Source organism: Rutidosis leptorrhynchoides, unplaced genomic scaffold (assembly GCF_046630445.1).
Source record: "Rutidosis leptorrhynchoides isolate AG116_Rl617_1_P2 unplaced genomic scaffold, CSIRO_AGI_Rlap_v1 contig44, whole genome shotgun sequence".
In the NCBI taxonomy this organism is placed as follows: Eukaryota; Viridiplantae; Streptophyta; class Magnoliopsida; order Asterales; family Asteraceae; genus Rutidosis; species Rutidosis leptorrhynchoides.
The window spans coordinates 75932-93089 of NW_027266672.1; the positions used below are offsets into that span (position 1 = coordinate 75932).

The 17158-nt window shown below is 41.2% G+C and overlaps 1 protein-coding gene across 1 annotated transcript; it reads right to left on the reverse strand.

Moving 5' to 3' along the window:
* Positions 1 to 614: 614 nt before the first annotated feature.
* On the reverse strand, positions 615 to 3041 carry LOC139883721 (protein FAF-like, chloroplastic). The gene is given in 4 exon segments (XM_071867857.1): positions 615 to 1280; positions 1343 to 2076; positions 2079 to 2219; positions 2849 to 3041. Coding segments are annotated over 4 exon segments (1734 nt in total).
* Positions 3042 to 17158: the final 14117 nt, after the last annotated feature.

A 17158-nucleotide genomic window follows, 5' to 3' on the forward strand; every position in this document is an offset into this window, starting at 1 on the left:
ATTACGGTCTACCCCATGAATTGCTTGTGGGAGATTGTGGACAAAAACTCGCTTATTCACTTTAACCTGTTCGTGCATTGCCAGGCTAAGATCTTTTTCTTCTGGGTTTCTTTCCTGTTAAAAGTAGGTGCCGATGTCGTGAAAGTTCACTCGACATTAGCAATAGGACTCGGGAAATTCCTAAAGTCAATTTCTTCGATGGAAGAGGGTCGAATACTTTCAGTTGGTTAAGAAGCGATCCATTGTATCCGAAACATTTGGCTCCTGTAAGATGAGCAAAACCCAAGAATGGCTCTAGAAATTGATCATATATTCAGTACTTGAGCCGGAAATGGTACATGATACTAGCGGACAGCATCCACCATCAGTAGCACTTTTATTTGTTAAACTTGTCAACGAGCAAATAAAAATTATATACCCCTCTCCACCCCCCCCCCCCCCACCCCCCTCTCAAACAAACCGGGTTAAGAGCTTTTTTTAATTAGCATCCTAAATTTAAGTACTTGACTGCCTCTTTTCATCTTTTTATTGCCTAAGCAAACCTTGTAAGAGGCTACTATAACTGGTGGAGTGACTCAGACACGCGCACACACCCCCAGGTCTGGTGGGATTTATCAGGATGTGGCAATGCACTTGGGCTCCCACAGAAATAGAGTGCTCCTAGGGTTATTGCAGCTGTTCAACAAAGGGGCCAAGTAATAAGCCTCGCTCTGTTTCACAAGCATCGCTCCCTGTGGCTCGTTCAGCATCGAGTTCTTCGACATGATGTAGTTGTTGTTACTGCAGTTCTTCTGTGATGGAAACTGCAGGGTGATTGGGCTGATGACGGCGGTGGACATGGACTTGGATCGCCAGAAGTACTCGTAGGCATTGAAGGAAGCCGATGCTGGCGCCGATTGGGGCGACAGCGATTGCGATGATAGCATCCTGGCCATTGGAGCTCGCAAGGGGAGTGATTCCTCGAGTGCGAGTGCCTCCTCTTCCTCCTCCTCGCAGTTAGCCACTTTATTGGACTTGCTCTGCCAAGTCGAGTTCCCGTTAAGTGGACCGATGGGCTTGTTCATCAGGAGGGCTAGCTTATGGACATTTATCACTCCACTTGACATATTGGGCGTCCGTTCCATGGCAAACTCCAGCTCCCTTGCACCACGACCGTTAACGAGTCTTGCATACTCGAGTTCCTCTGCCTCCTCTTGCTTCTCCTGTTCTCCGTCCTCCTCTTCGCTTTCTTCCTCTTCCTCGTCGCTGTTTCCATCGGAACTCTCGACATCTTCATCCAACTCCATCGACATGTTCTCAGTCTCTTCATCATCTACTTCCTCCCCATCATAGATTTCCTCGCCAGACGAAACGCTGTCCACAAAGTAAGAATGAGACGGCCATCTTCGCGTTGGGCTTGAAAATTTTTCTCGGACAAAATGGAGACAGCTTCGAGCACCAGCCGTCCGTTGTCACGGCGAGACTGCACAGAGAGGGACGCCCCGTCTTCTCGAGACAGGGAAGGTAGAGGGGGAGGGAAAGATCGAGGTTGGATCTTCCTACTAGCAGCATAATTGTACTTGACAACATCGAAGTCTTCCCGGTCAACACTCTGCAGCGGCATCCCCTCTTGTTGAAGTGGCTCCGGCTCTTCTTCCTTTCCATCTTCCACGTCCCCGACTTCTGATGGCGGGTACGAGGAGAACGCGTCGGAGCCAGTCTCGGACCCAAGGCTCTCAGTGCAAGTCTGGAGGCTCTTCTCACTCAAAGAGCTCGCAGATCTCTTCACCAGAGGGTGAACGTAAGGCGGGGGAAGGGACTTCGAATCCGCAGACTTATGAGAGAGAATTAAGCTCCAAGTGCACTTCTCTTCCTGGATGGAGTTCCAAATGTCAAGCTGGCCTCTCCCTTCGTCATCCTTCTGTGCATCCTCGTCATCTTCTTCCGAGAAAGAAGACGCAGCAACGATCGAGGCCTGAAGCTCTTCAGCTGACGCAATCTTCTTTATCGGAGAGAAACCATTATGGGTGAGCCACTTCTTGGACGACATATCAGCAGAGAGTGTCCTACGAAGCGAAGCTTCTTGGCTCTCTCGCAGTCTGACCCAAGAATAGAGACAATGCCCTGCTTCTCGGCAGCTCTGACCTCATCGTCGATTCGGAAGGTAGGAGGCAGAGGTATGCTCTTTCTAAGAGAAGGTGACATCTCTTGGATTGTGAGATGAGGAGAGGAAAATTTATCTGCACAAATAATGAATGGATGGATGAGAAGAACAGTTCAACAAGACTTAACATCAAGAAGCTAACGGATGACAATCAATCATGCCATCACTGGTCGGTTAGGGAACGCTAAGTTTTTCTATCAAGTCCAGAATTTCATCTCCAAAATTAGGTTCAGTGCCGAAATGGGTGCAGTACAAGCTTAGATGGTCAGTGCACACTCAAACTGCTATACTATTTGCTTTTGCTAGAATATTCTTCCAGACAACGAGAAAAACCACCCACGGTAGGTAGAATCTCGTGTCGATATCCCCATCAGCTCACGGACCGTGCAAGCCGCAATTGCTGAATTACGAGGACAAACAAGGGCAGTTGTCATCGTTTTAATGTCTCATATAACTCCCTGTCATTTTTGGCCAAAGATGACCATAGACATGACTCTCTGCGTTGGCCAAACAATGTCCCAAGCAAGAACAGAGCAGGGGCTCTGCCGAGCCCGACACGCACAACTCGAAAAAATCTCAATGACCAGAACTTAAATAATCGGGAGAATTTGGGCACAATCTCCACACAAAGCTCAAAGATAGATTTTTTTTCAATGGCTTGTGCGTTCCAAATTCATCAGATCCATCACAAAACAGATAGCAAACATCTCGAGTTTTTCTCTCCACTGGCATGATGATGTGCAGAAACTATTTTCTTCCATCGAGCCAATGACACGACACCACATGGGAACCCAAATTTGTTTATCTTTTCCTGACTTTCATGACAACTCAAATCGGAAAAATGCTTGATTAGCCACGTTATCAAGCAAACGGTGGGCCATAGAGATACTAAGACCATGTACCATGTCAAAAACAGCTTCATAGTACGGTTCCCACGAAAGAAAAGAGGAAATGAAGAACTGGGGGAGGCGACAAGTGAGCGGACTCACCGGTTCCCGCGCGGACTCAGCGAGCGAGCTCGAACTCTCTTGCCACGCGGAGCCTCTGCAGAATCTCCTCTCGCCTCACCTTCTGAAATTCGAGCGGACCCGGGTCAACGCCGAACACCCTTTTCGCAGAAACCGAACCGCAAATGGAAGCTGAAGAGGGTGATCGAAGCAGCGACCTTCAGGCTTCTGCAAGAAGCATGTACGGCTTCTCTCTGCACTGCAGAAGAAGGAGCAGAGGAAGAAGAAGGGTGGGGGGAAGGAGGAGGAGGAGCGGCAACAACAGCAACCCACAGAGGCCTGCGAGGAGAGACCACTACTGGGTGCGTGTTGCACGGCTCGCCGGTCGGAGAGCCGTGCAAGGATTCGATCTTTCTTCAAGTTCTTGTATTTCCCGGCGACGATAAAGGTGGATTTTTTAAGGCTGGAGCGGACGGTAAGTGTGCTCGAGTAGTGGTGGGGGAGGAAGTGGCTTGCACAAGGAAAAGGAGTGACGGTCGAGGGTATTTGTAGGTGCCAAAAGCCGTCGGGGCCGGGCCCCGGCGGGGCCGACATCTTACGCCACCACCAAAGAAAGAATACCGCGTTCCCGGAACGATGCCGGATACACCACGTGACAGTCTAATTCGTGATCTCGCGCATCTAATCCACTCATTGTGTTTTGCCTGGATTACAACATCGTGATAGGCAATTTTGTCCAGGGCTTTCGGTTCCCACTTAGAGCGATGCCCCCCGCGAGCCATGTACTTCAATGTTTGAGCCGTTACTGTGTGGCGACAAGTATAGTTTAGATCTTGAATGAGGGAGGGGCTAATGATGTTTGTAATTGAAGAACTTAATCAGCAAATATGTAAAGCCTCCGATACCCTCAATTCTGCTTAATTTTTCGGGTTCGTTTATTATTAATTCTCGAGTTAAATATTGGTCCGCCTGCTAATTCAACAGCTTGGCCAACTTAGCTGTTGGTGTATGCCTTCATATAAGAACTAAAAGGTAGAGAGGGATTGAGATTGAGTTTTTTTTTTTATGTGCAGGTGGCGCTAATACAAATCGATTTTGAATCCCGCCTTAATTCCAGGACGATTAGCTTCTGTCATAATTCCAACAAGAAATAACCCTGACTTAGGCCATGTTCAACTATCAATCTCCCCATGTGCTATCCATGTGCTCCATCAGAGCATTTCTTGGAAGTTTTGAAACCACATGAAAATGCAATTCTATATTAGAAGTAAGTATTCTTTTTTAGTTTTGTGACAATAAGAAGTGGATACAAATTTGATTTCTACTAGCACTCACGCACAAGTTATGGACAATTTTTTTTTGGGAAAGTATTTTCCAAGCAAGCGATTATTTTACTTGGTGCCCCAAATTTAGGGAATAATCCTTTTTTGTTTTCTTTTGGGAGGAGAATGGAGAAAAGAAGAGCTACCAGATGTTATTTTAATTATTACCAATTAGGTGAGACAGAATATGTGATATCGATTGGTTGAAAATGGCTTAAGGTGGAAGCAAAGTGGCATAGCTTTCAGAGCTCCACATGATTGGGCAGCCATAAAACGATAATCACAAATCCTAAAAAAATAATATTTATTTATTACTCTGTATAGGAGGAATATATAAATTACATAGACATAATTAATGTATATGTTTATTTAAACGTTTATTCTCATAATGATTCTGCGAAAGTTACCCATTTCGCGCAACGTTAATTTAATGACCGGGGCTAATCCAAACATTATTAATTATTTAACTGCCTGTGTTTAAAAAATTGCTGCTTCGTCAGCTCACTATAGAAAGGCGAGTTGACTCATGTCATTTGTATATTAATCTCCTATTTAAATAATCTATATGCTTTCTTTCTTTTTCTTTTTTTAATTTTAAGGGTCCAACACTAATTTCTACGTCCTTAGATAATAAATCGAAGCACATAGGAACCTCGGATAGTTAATTAAATTTCGTACCATTAATTAAACGAGCCCCAATCAGATTGATAGTTGACAAGCTGAAAGGTTAAGTAATTAAATGGCACATGAGAATCTGAATTTTTTCATCTTTTGAATTCAGGGATGCACGTAGACTCATTTTATCAGCGAGCTGATAAATATGATTGCTTTAGGAAGCACTCCAATTCTCTCTTTCACCATATATTCAATTCGATTAATTCGGTCCACACTTTTCTATACGCGAGGACTCAACATTTATCCAAGGGCTAATTATAAGCATAAGCATAAATTTATGCTAACTTTTTCTTCTTCCTTTTTATGGAGAGGAAGAGTCAAAGCCTAGAGGGGCGGCCCAAGAATATGAAATCATTCATATTTTTTTTTCATTTATGAGCCAAAAGATTTAAAGCTCAGACAGGCCGCCCAAAAATATGAAATCTTTCATACTTTGCACGCCCAAAATCGAAGGAATCTATGTCGTGCTCAAACAAAAAGTTCGCCCCTTGACCATTGGACCGTCCTCATTGGGTTCATGATGCTATCCAGCTTATACTTGATTGCGACGAATTATGATATTAAATCTGGGCAAAAAAGGCTTATTCTTTCTAAATCACCAAGTGCGGGGCATAGGCAGGAATTTATAGGTCGAGAATAAAACCCTTTTTGTAAATAAAAAAAATTGAAATTAATTTTTTAGTGTCTGAAGTGACAAAGTGGCCGGTGTTGACCAGTGCAATTAATTAATTAACTAAAAGTGGATTAAATTGAGGAGTTTGATTGGCCATTAGAAAAGATATTTAGTGGTTAAAAGCTGGGGAGGGAGCTTTACTTATACTGAAATGCCCCGGTCTTATGAATCTCCACGCCATGACTCTACTTTAAGCTAGGCTGTCTCCTGCCCTTTTTACGTAGTTCTGAAACCCTAACCCTTGTTTTGTCGGGAAGATTAAACCATGTCATTTTCATATCCAATCACTTGATGGAGGTTAAAGGAAAGCCGCCCTAAGTATACCCACTCCACAACCTTTTAAAAGTTGTAGCAATGGTGGCTGAGTGGAGTTTATATGGAGAGAATATTGTGATTGCAACCAAAACAACAGTGATAATTTCTTGATTTTCCTTAATGGATATTTATTTTGCCAATAATATGTATGAAGTTCAATTTTTGTACGACCTTTGATTTTTCTCAACAAGACTGCATAACCTGCCAAAAAAATAGATTTCCGAAATCATCTCGCTATAGTTGTGGGAAAAATTGTCCAAAAAGCAATCAATCTCACCGCCACGGGACAAGCTGGTAAAGGGGAAAAAAAGAGAAGAGAAGGGAAAAAGTAAAGAAGTAAGAGAGGAGAAAATTTAAAAATCAAAATAAAATATATATATTAAAATATTATTAACTATTATCCACGTTAACGCCGGCTATTTATATTTAATTTTTTCGTGCCAAAATTAATCAGATGAAATCAATTGGTAAAACGTGAAAGATTTATAACTCAATTAGCAAAACTAAAGAATTTAAGGCTAAATTGATAAAAGTGAAAAAGGTATAGAGCTTTTTGAACAAATTTTTCCTATGATTGTCATGTGCGACTATTGATTGTCTATGACAAGAAAAATTATGTGATGTTAAAAAAAATCATTTTTTTCTTTTTTATTTTTTGGGAGGGAGGAGAGGGGAGAATATATGTATCACAGCGCATCGAACATGAGCCGGTGCAGAATGTGACTCCGATATTATGTTAAAAAGTCCAATTTAAAAGTTTTATTTTTCAGATGGAGAGAGACCCCAAAATCATACAAACTCCATAAACAATCGATACCAAGTATGTACCTAAATACAGACAACTAATTAAGCAAACAAGATTCTCTAGCTATAGCATGGAAAGATTGTTCTCGTTCTTAATTATCCAAATGCGAACCGCGTCGACATTCCCAGATCACAATCGCCAGTTCATCTGCAAAAGCAGCAGGCAAAAGAAAAATTGACAAAAAAAAAAAAAAAAAAAGGAACAAGAAGTGGATGCAAACGCTACAAAGCGACGTTTGTGGCCTGGCATCTTTGCAAATGCGAAAAATATTTGTACGAGTGAATGGCGCGCCGCCACGTAAGCAGCTGCAGGAAATCCCTTTTTGCCAAATGAAGTCAAAATTGGACATGATCATTTCTCCCAATAAACTAATGTCATTAAAAGAGAGACCAGGCAATTTGGAGAGGCAAGGCATATGATTCTGTTCTCCATGCCCCTTCTTTAACACCAGTAGCAGACATTTTTATAGCTGCATCATCTCTTTTTAACTTCTTTCTATGATTTGACTCCTACTTTCGCCCATTTAGATCGAAGTGGGAGTCCAGTAATGTGAGGTTACCGCCATCAAAAAAACATATTCCCTTTTGATAATTTTAGGGGAATGAACATAAAGATCTGATTATTTGGAGGTTCGTTGAAATATCGTGGAAAAGTATTTAGTCTCGAGGGCTAATTACAAGCATAAACATGAGTTTATGTTAACTTCTTTTCTATGAAGAGAAAGAGTCAAAGCCCAGATGGACAGTCCGAGAATATGAAATCGTTCATGCTCTTTTCATTTATGAATGGGAAGAATCGAAGCTCAGATGAGCAGTTCAAGAGTATGAAATCGTTCATACTTTTGTCATTTGTGAAGAGGAACAGTCGAAACCCAAATGAGCAATCCGACAATACAAAATCGTTCACACTTTGCACGAGAAATCGATCGAATCTGTGTCATGCTCAAACAAAAAGTACGTCCCTTAGACCATTGGACCATCGTCACGGGGTTCTTTCTATGATTTGACTCCTACATTCACCCATTTATATCAAAGTGGGAGTCTAGTAATGTGAGATTAGTACCATCTAAAATATATTCCCTTTCGATAATTCAGAGAAATGAAGCTTGTTTTTCGTGCCTTTCTCCTGTCCCGCATTATTTGGAAAGCTCCATTTTGTTCACTTTGTCGATGGATTCGCTTTGCAAGCTTAGTATCAATAAGAAACAGGTGTTCGGCGAACGGACGACGGCCGAGAAAATTGCAGACCACTCTCTTCTTCTCTCACTCACTCTCTTTTGCCGGTTTCACATTTCTTGCTGCTTTAGCCGCCCCTTTTTGTGAGCGAATTTTTGCGGATGACTCACCTTGAGCTGGACCCATACTCTACACAGCGCGACTCACCCTCACTCCTGGGGAGTCGAAGTGCTGACGTGGCGCCATGCTATTCGTTCTTTTGAATTTTTTTTTTTTTCGGAAGTCCATTACTTACTTTCTTATGCAATGCCCGATTCATGTAAATATCATCCTATGCGAGGACTTGTGATGCCTAGGTTTTTAAATACGCATCGGAATCATGTTTTCATACAAAAATCTTAAACATTGGTTCGGTCGTGTTTCGACGACTCAAGCAACTAAATCTGAACTGGTGTTCCAGAAACTTAAAACGAAGTCTAGAATAAATATTCACAAACGTTGTCATGATGGGACAGTCGAGAATAAAGGAGGCGACATCAAATGATCTGAGTGTCGTATCAAGTATTCTGGGTATCTTCGAAGAGCCCTAAGTGAAAGCAACCCAATTCCACCATCAAATCGAGTCTTTGACAAAGTTGATCTAAGGTCAATGGTCATCGAACTTTAGTCGAAGCTTCTGACATCTCATGTGAAAAACGAGGTATTTGTAGCTAGCGAAGCAAACGTATCAGCTTCCCGATAGACCCCGATACTATTGACGAGGCATTAATTTCAATCATCGGGGCGAATAGTAACAGGAGAATCTTATGTTTCCCACTAGAAACCCTATTCCGTACACAATTTGCCCTCCGGAAGGGAACTGACCCAGCACTTTGTTGGCATGGCAACCAATCGCCCCATGCCCCATTCAAATGGCCAAAAAAGCGGAGCACCCGCCTCCTTATCTCAAAGCCCCTGCGATCGGCACAAAAAGCATCATAATTGAGTAGGTACAGCGTCAGCAAAAGCGTTCCTTTCTCGGGAAAATTTTTAGATATTTCCCCGGGAAAAAAAAAAGAAAAGAAAAATCGGTGGGAAAGAGACCGCGACACAGGGGAAAAGTAATGACAGAGAGAGACAGAGAGGGGGGGGAAGAGAATCCAGTCCAACGGGCGTTGCTGCTTTGACGGAGCTTTGCGAGAAAGGCCAATCCGCTTGCCCAATTCAGGAATTCAATATTCCCTGAGCGCAATCATCGAGAACATGATCTCTTCGCACACCCTGTTATCCCAGTGACAACACGATACGATCGCTCTCCCGTAGTGGCACAGAAAGAAAGGAAGAGAGACAGAGAGGGGAGAAAAAGATGGACAAGGACGTACGTGATCGAGAAGAGAAAAGAAAAGGAGCGGCGGAATATGTTGGGAAGAATTCCTCTCCCTCTCCCTCTCATGTCCTTCTGCCCTTACCCTCCTGCCGGGCCGCGGAAGCCGCGCCGTGAATGCCGGCGCGCCACGTGGTCGCGCGGAGTAGCGTTGCTTGTGCCTCACACTTGGGGGAGTGGGGGAGGGGGGGAGAGGGTGAGTGCATTTCCCCACTCTCGACAAAAGTATCTGACGAACACGTGTCGCTCGTCCAGGGTCGATGTCCTTTTCTGAGTGCGAAAGTGACTATGACATTACGATAATTCGTTTTTATACCGAAGGAACCAATCGGCAGAATCGGTCCAGAGTGCATCTATATGCATATATAATAGCAAAAACCATAAAAAAATCTAAAGGCGAAGTATTCTTTACTCTTTTCATATTCCATCTAATTTGCAATTTCATGAATCGAAACTTTGTAATGACATTATATATGACTATGTTAATTGGTTTGTTTAAGATAAGCATATAACACTTTATATTTTGATGACGTACTTTCTTGTTACTCTGTTACAATATTTTAATTTCTTTATAGCATAGATCATTAAAAAATAGATATATAACGCCTCCACTTCTTAGGACAACTTAGGAACCTAACCAGCCCTAACCAGTCCTAGGGTGGACAAGGTTGATTCCCTATTTCATAGACCAAGAACCGACTATATTCGGTTCGATTCGTAATTCCAAAGTGGGAACTGACGTACCTTAAAACCGATCACCCATAACTAGTATTCATTGATCGATCGTCACTCCCTTGCACGAATTGCAATCCTAATACTCATAGGTACTACCAATAGTTAATAACAAAATAAATAACTGTGTCTTACATAATTCAAACTCAACAATTTGTATACACAAAGAATTGATCAAGCCCTACCACTCGAGGGTTACTCTTTACTCTTCACATCCAACATCATTGATTGCTTTTGAAATTCCCTGCTCCACTACTCGACAGTTAAAAACACCCACGTTTCTCAATTTCCATTATAAATGGCGTTTGAGATCCATGACATTCACTACTCAATGATCGTCTCAGTTCAACTTACTTATAGCTATATCGATATACCCTCAAGAATCGTGCCCGAGATTATTGACTGCATAACTGAAATAATTTTGCATCAAGATCGTCGCGAGTCATGTTGGTTGAAGCCCTTTGCTGATAAAATCAAACTTCATTTGCCGACGCCTATGCTCCAGGACTTGGTAATTTCCCATCATATCTTTCGTCGACTATTACCACTTGCCTTTGTCGACTAAGACTATAGTCCTTCAATACTTGGCTAACTGCACCTTTATTACATCTCGCTCAATGCCCAAGTCAATAACCACAGGCCAAGGCAATTTTTGATGTCGAACATTTATAGAAACACTTATACACACCGGCTTGTCTCATTTGGCAACAACCTCATAAGCTTGGGGATCTCTCGTTTGAACTCAAACAAAATGTCGAGTTTTATTTTACACGATATTGTGCAAGATGTCTCAAGTCATGACCGCCTATACGGATTGGAGACTCTTGGTAACCCGTACAAAAGACGTGTAGGATTTTCATGGACCGCAAGTTAACCGGGCCTCCGCACCGGGGGGGGTGGGACCAACAAGTGATGGTCGGTTCTAATTTTGCCATTTTGATTCATGCAAGGGTGTGAGCCACCATCCAGTCCAATCCCTCACTCGGTGCCAACCAGCCTCGCAAGAACCTTATCCCTCCCGTATCTATTCCCGCACCTTCTCATGTGTGCCTAGGCTTACACGTGTGCTCCTCCTTTATGCCCTTCCTTCCCCCCCCCCCCCCACAGTAATGGATTCTTCCTTACCCTAGCTTGTTCAAAGTAATTCCACTATTTACAATTCTTTCCTTTTATTTTGTGGGGAATTTCTGTGGGTAAGTTACAGCTAGCTGTGAAATTAATATCTTAACAAAGAATAATAATGTCTTATTGCATATCCCATATGCCAAATGAAGATCGAATAGGTTAAGCACGAGAATATTTGACAGCATGTTTATGATTTAGGACCTTGTTGGAAACTTATCCAGTCTACCTAACTTTTTCTAGTTCATTTTGGCATTTCCCAATTGTCCAATTGTTTCTAGGTAATTTTTGAATATCAAACTGATCTCCTCATAATTGATTATAATGAGGCCGATTTCCCTTTTCGATGTGATATTTAAGGGTTGCAAAGTCATGCAAACTCTCGAACAACTCAATATTTCCTATCAGTCGATGCTCCATGTTTTCTTATTGAATGGTAGAATATAATTTGTGTATGATCCATTTCTTTTTCATTATCTAAACTTTTTCTTTATTATAAATCCATAAAGAAAAAAAGAACAATTTTAAAAGGGAAACCCTTTCTTTATATAACAATTTTTTATTAAGCTATTGAAAGAGAATTTTATAGATGTTGGTTATATACCCCTATATATTTTTACTAAGGAAATGGGGAATGTAGGGTATCAATCAAAAGATCTAGAACAGGAAAAGTACCAAAAAAGTATTCAGTCTAAATTGATCAAATGAATTAAATCGGTACTAATATGAAAATGTTTAGGATTAAATTAATTGATCCAATTGAAATATTCATGATTAAATTAATATTAATGTAATAGATTTAATATATTTTTTATACATTTTTCTCAGTTTAGAACTCGCGTAGGACAGTTCACTTTTTTTGGGGGGGGGGGGGGGGGGTGGTTCAATAGGACAGTTCAGTTAAAGATGATGTTTATTATTTGCACATTCGTTCCACGTCATCAATACAAAAATCGAAGTAAAATACCATATGGCAGACAACCAGAATACCTTCTGGAAAATAAAAAAACTTGTGGTTATGCACTGATTTGTCGGCTATCCCTAATTTTTTTATTTTATTTTTAGCAACGTCGGCTATCCCTTACGTGATCCAAACAGTATCAAAGTCACCACCATCTTCGCCATTTTTGCTGTGCACAAAAACTAATGATGAGCACGAAAGATGCTTTCCGATGCAACCAATAGAAGTGGAATCCCATTCATATATAATAATATCCTTTTGGAATATTAAGCCCTAATACCTAGAGAGATTCGAATTCCGGGTATAGCCCTAGCACAGCCCTATGGAATCTCTCTCATCTTGGACCCCCCCCCCCCCCACCCCTTTGTTATGTAATCTAGAGAAAATTTGTCCAATCAGTATTAAACCTGGACATCAATTCGGTTGTAAGCTCTTCAACTTTACCGATATAGTCCTAGACATTTGAGTGCAATTATAATGTTGTCCTTTTAACTAATCTTTGTCGGAAATGATTAGCGTGGCAAGGTGAACCGCAAGACAGACAACGTGACTAGACTACCTCGCGATGATTTCTGACGAAAATTGATCGGAAGAACTATATTGAAATTCCACTTGAAGGTTTAAGACTAAGTTAACAAAGTTGAAGAATTTAAGGCTAAGTTGACACACTTATAATGAGTTTGGAACTAATTGAATAATTCCGCCTCTTTTTTATCATTACACGTTCCGGTAGGAAAGAAAAATGAGAGGGATAATAATTAGAATAATAATATTATTTATTATGATGGTAATGAGTAGAGCAAGTTGAGGGCACCATTGGGTGTGGAATCTCACTCAATTGTGAGTTTTGACTCTTGAATGGACAAAAGGGAGAGAGACAAGGCTAAAGTTCCGGGGTTGGCAGCCAGACAAACTGGGATGGGGGGGAGCATAATAAAATCAACAATCATATTGTTCCAGGAAAACAAAATTTAAAAGAAAAGAATATAATTTATTATGTTCATCGAAAAGATCAAAAAAAAAAACAGAAAACATCAATTTGGCAAAATTATGTTTATGGAGGTGACGTGGTCGGGTCCTGTCCACTCGCCCACCAGCAATTGGTACACTTCATTTTGTTCGGGAATATTATTTTTCTCTCTCTCTCTTTTTTCTTTTTGGATGAGACATCACTCTTTATTGAGGTGTCATTTCTACTTTTGGGTTATGTCCCCCATGTTTCCCCTTTTCAGGTCATTTCTCGTATTTTCACATATTTTGTCTGAAATTCAATTTCGTAGATATTGAATTTAACTCAAAAAAAAAAAAAAATTTGAACTTGATTGATTTGCCCTTTAGTGGGTGTTCATTGGTAAGAAAATGTATATATATACGATTCTTCATAATATGGAGAATTTTGTGGGGGAGTTACTTTTGAAATTGGTGGTTTCATATATGGATTTATTATAGTTATGGTGAAGAAATTTCACGAATTATTTAAACTTCTAGGACATGGATGAAGATGGGAATCGATGCAAATCGTGGATTCTTTTGTACTATTTTCATTAAATTGAAGAATGGAATTGCACCTCATTAAAGATGGAGCTCCATGTACCAAATGAAGTTTTCTTGGAAGATAAAATAGCAAATGTCCGTTTCGAAACCACTCTCTTGATGGGCCTTGCCCTCCAAAGCCTATCAAGCAAATATAAGTACCATTTGACAATTTTTTTTGATGAGCTATATGAAGAAGCAATTGCATTTCCAAATACTTTGAAAGGTCTTTTAACTCACGGCAAGTCTAGAGGTGCCTTGAGTTTTAAATATTTCCGAAATGCCAATATCCTTTTTCCTTTCAACTTTGCTCTCACTAAACTTTCATAATTCCAAGAGTGTCCTCATCTTGCCCGACGTCATTGGTGAAATACTTAGGCGACCAACGAAGCTAGATCTAGCGTGGAAAGGCCAATTCTGGCACTAGGAACTCTCACCTAATGTTTGCACATATGGCTTGCTAGCCATTTACCGCCAATTTTGAGGCTTAAAAAGAAGAAGATGAAAGTCTTTTAAAAGTATGATTTTTCCAAACCCTATTTAAACAAAAGTTACTTCCCAATACACTTTTAAATTACAATTTAGCAAATACAATTTGCATTTTGAAAAACTCATTTAACCTAAAATTCTTTATGTTTCTCCAAAAAGTGAACTGGCACAACCTAACAATTAGCAAAATAAAAACAAGAGAGGACAATGTTTTGATCAGTATCGTTTTAGTAAAGTGTTATTGACTTTTTTGCATGGGGCAATATTTTCCTAAATAACTGGTTGGACGATTTTTCCTCCAATCGCATCTCCATATTTGTGATTCACCAATCATTGAAGGATGGAATGGAAAGCACAATCCTTTCAAATATCCAATTAATTTCCATTGGGTCTGACAATCTCTTATTTCAAGTATACCGAATATCTTGAAGGGCGTTAGTGGAGAATCACATTTCTTAATAATGCCTAAAAGTCCTATAAACCTTCGAACAAGAGATAGAAAGACATCGACAGTGGCAAGGAAGACACGAGAATAAGAGATCGGCATTAGGGGCAATCTTTTCTCAAGAGCTAATAAATGTGCCATTCATTCAACACTACTACAAACGGAGCACGCATTCATTGATCGACAGAGGATGCTGGAATGTTTTGGACGACAAGGTGACTTTCAGAAAATGGGTAAGTGTGATGATTCGAAACTAAATTCCAAGGGAGACAAAGGGTAGGGACACGAGAAACCCTTCATTAAGGATAAACTTTTCTTTTATGCCATTATTCTAGGTTACAACGTGAGAGAACATGTGCAGTATCTCCTTCTTGCCACCAAAGGACACATTATCAAGTGCAAGATTAGGAGGCTTCCAAGGAGATACCTTCCTATGGTTAGGCTTCTCGAGACATAAATCCAACTTTCATCAACTCGGATTTCTTATATAAAGTAACTCGAGAAAAACTATAAACCAAAGACGAGTCTCGGGTGATTGGTCCGATGGTCACGGACAGGATTTGGGGTGTTGGGGGTGGTGGGTGGTAAGAGTAAAAAACATCGCTTAAGATAATACCTTGCAAAACCCATTTTAACTCAAAAAGCAAGATGGAGAGTCAATCTATATATCCGATGGAGGTACAAGTAAGAGGGCTATGTACTTTCCCAGTACCACAGAAGAAAATTGCCTTCTAGTCTCTCTAGGCCTCTTCAAGATTAGCAAAGAATTTTGGACATTACAACCGTAGGGTTCAACTGAGACCGGTCGACACAGTAACATTCTCTTTTGCTTTTGCATTGTGGAGAAACCTGGAACTTCCATTGACAAGGCGAGAGAAACTACGGCGAACATTCCATATAAAATATGTGCGACTAACTGTACCTTAAGTAACCGAGCTCATGGTGTGAAGCCTTATGAATCGGTGAAATCTACGCATTTGAAATCCGCAGGTACCAAGAGCGATTTGTGCGACGATTGACATGATTTGAACAGGTGACCTCTATCCGGTTCTTGAACCGAAAGTCCTCAACAGCGAAGCAACTGTAAAACATGTTTTATTCATTTCATGTGTAAACAAATTCTTGCGACGCGGCGTGTATCTTACTGTTTCTAAATTTAGGATGGGTTTAATTTAGATACAATAGGATTAAGCTTTAAGCGATAATTTCTTTTTTTACAGCAATCGGCTCGATCAAACAAACTCCAATTCATCCTCCTCCAGGTGCGCGACGAACTTGACGAGCCCCCGGCCCTCCACATCCCTGACAAACTCCACCCTGAAAGGGCGATTGGCGGTCAGGCTCTTGCCTCTCCAGAACAGCAAGTTCTGCTTCACCTCACCTTCCATCCCGCCCAGCTCCAGCTCCGGCACCCGCGGCACGTGGTATACCCTCACCGGCACTTTCACTCTGACCCTCGACCCAATCCTCGTGGGGTCCGGCGACAGCGCGACGCCCTTCTTGAAGGAGACCGAGGACTGCTTGGCTTCCGATTGGAGCGCGACCTCACAGGATATCATCAACCTCCTCCGCCCTACGCAGATTCGCGGGAGCAGAGAGGCAGAGGCGGGGGACGACTGGAGAGCGATCACCATGCGTGCCGAGAAGATAAGAAGGGGAGAAGGTGAAGGAGAGGAAAGAGGATTGATGAGTTGAATTCAAAGGAAATTGCGTTGTGGTTTCTTTCCTTCTAGCAATGATAATTGGGATGTGACCGAGATTTTATATAGAACAGAAGTGGATACTTTTAGCTGTGAACTAACAATCTTTGGGGTTGAATCTAACCGACAATCCTCGCCTCATAAGGGGTAGATGGTCCTTCTAACTTTCCGAAATCGAAGATGACCCCATGCATCGCATCCTGCGACTTGAAGTCAGCTTCAATTCATGCCCCTGCTTTCGATATCAGAACTGCAGTCAACCTATTTATCTCCTAACAGATCATGCGATCGTTTCATTTTGCACCAATTTTCTAGGACCGACAGCTTCCTAACGTTCGCGGCCGGCCAGCACTTCGGTCCACACAGTTGTCCATGTAACAGTTGGAAGATTCGGTGGCAATGAACGTACGCAGTGAAATGGAGTAATTCATCTCCTTCATTTAGTATTTAAAGAAGAGTTATTTAACCAGATGAAGGAAAGAAGGTTGATCCTTCTACCGATATTCTCACACCTCTGGCACAAAGTCAATCCTCGTACAACTAGAAAACAAGGGAGATGAGGAGACAATTTGTCATTGTAATAACACGCGCTCATACTAACAAGCAACACTTCAGACCTGACAGTGACACCAAATAAATAAAGGTGCATTAAATAACATTTCCGTTTTGAAATATAATTTCTTTTCATAAATAGTATTTTTTATTTCTATTTCCTAAAATAATTTCTTAGTAAAAAAACACATTTAATAATTACACAA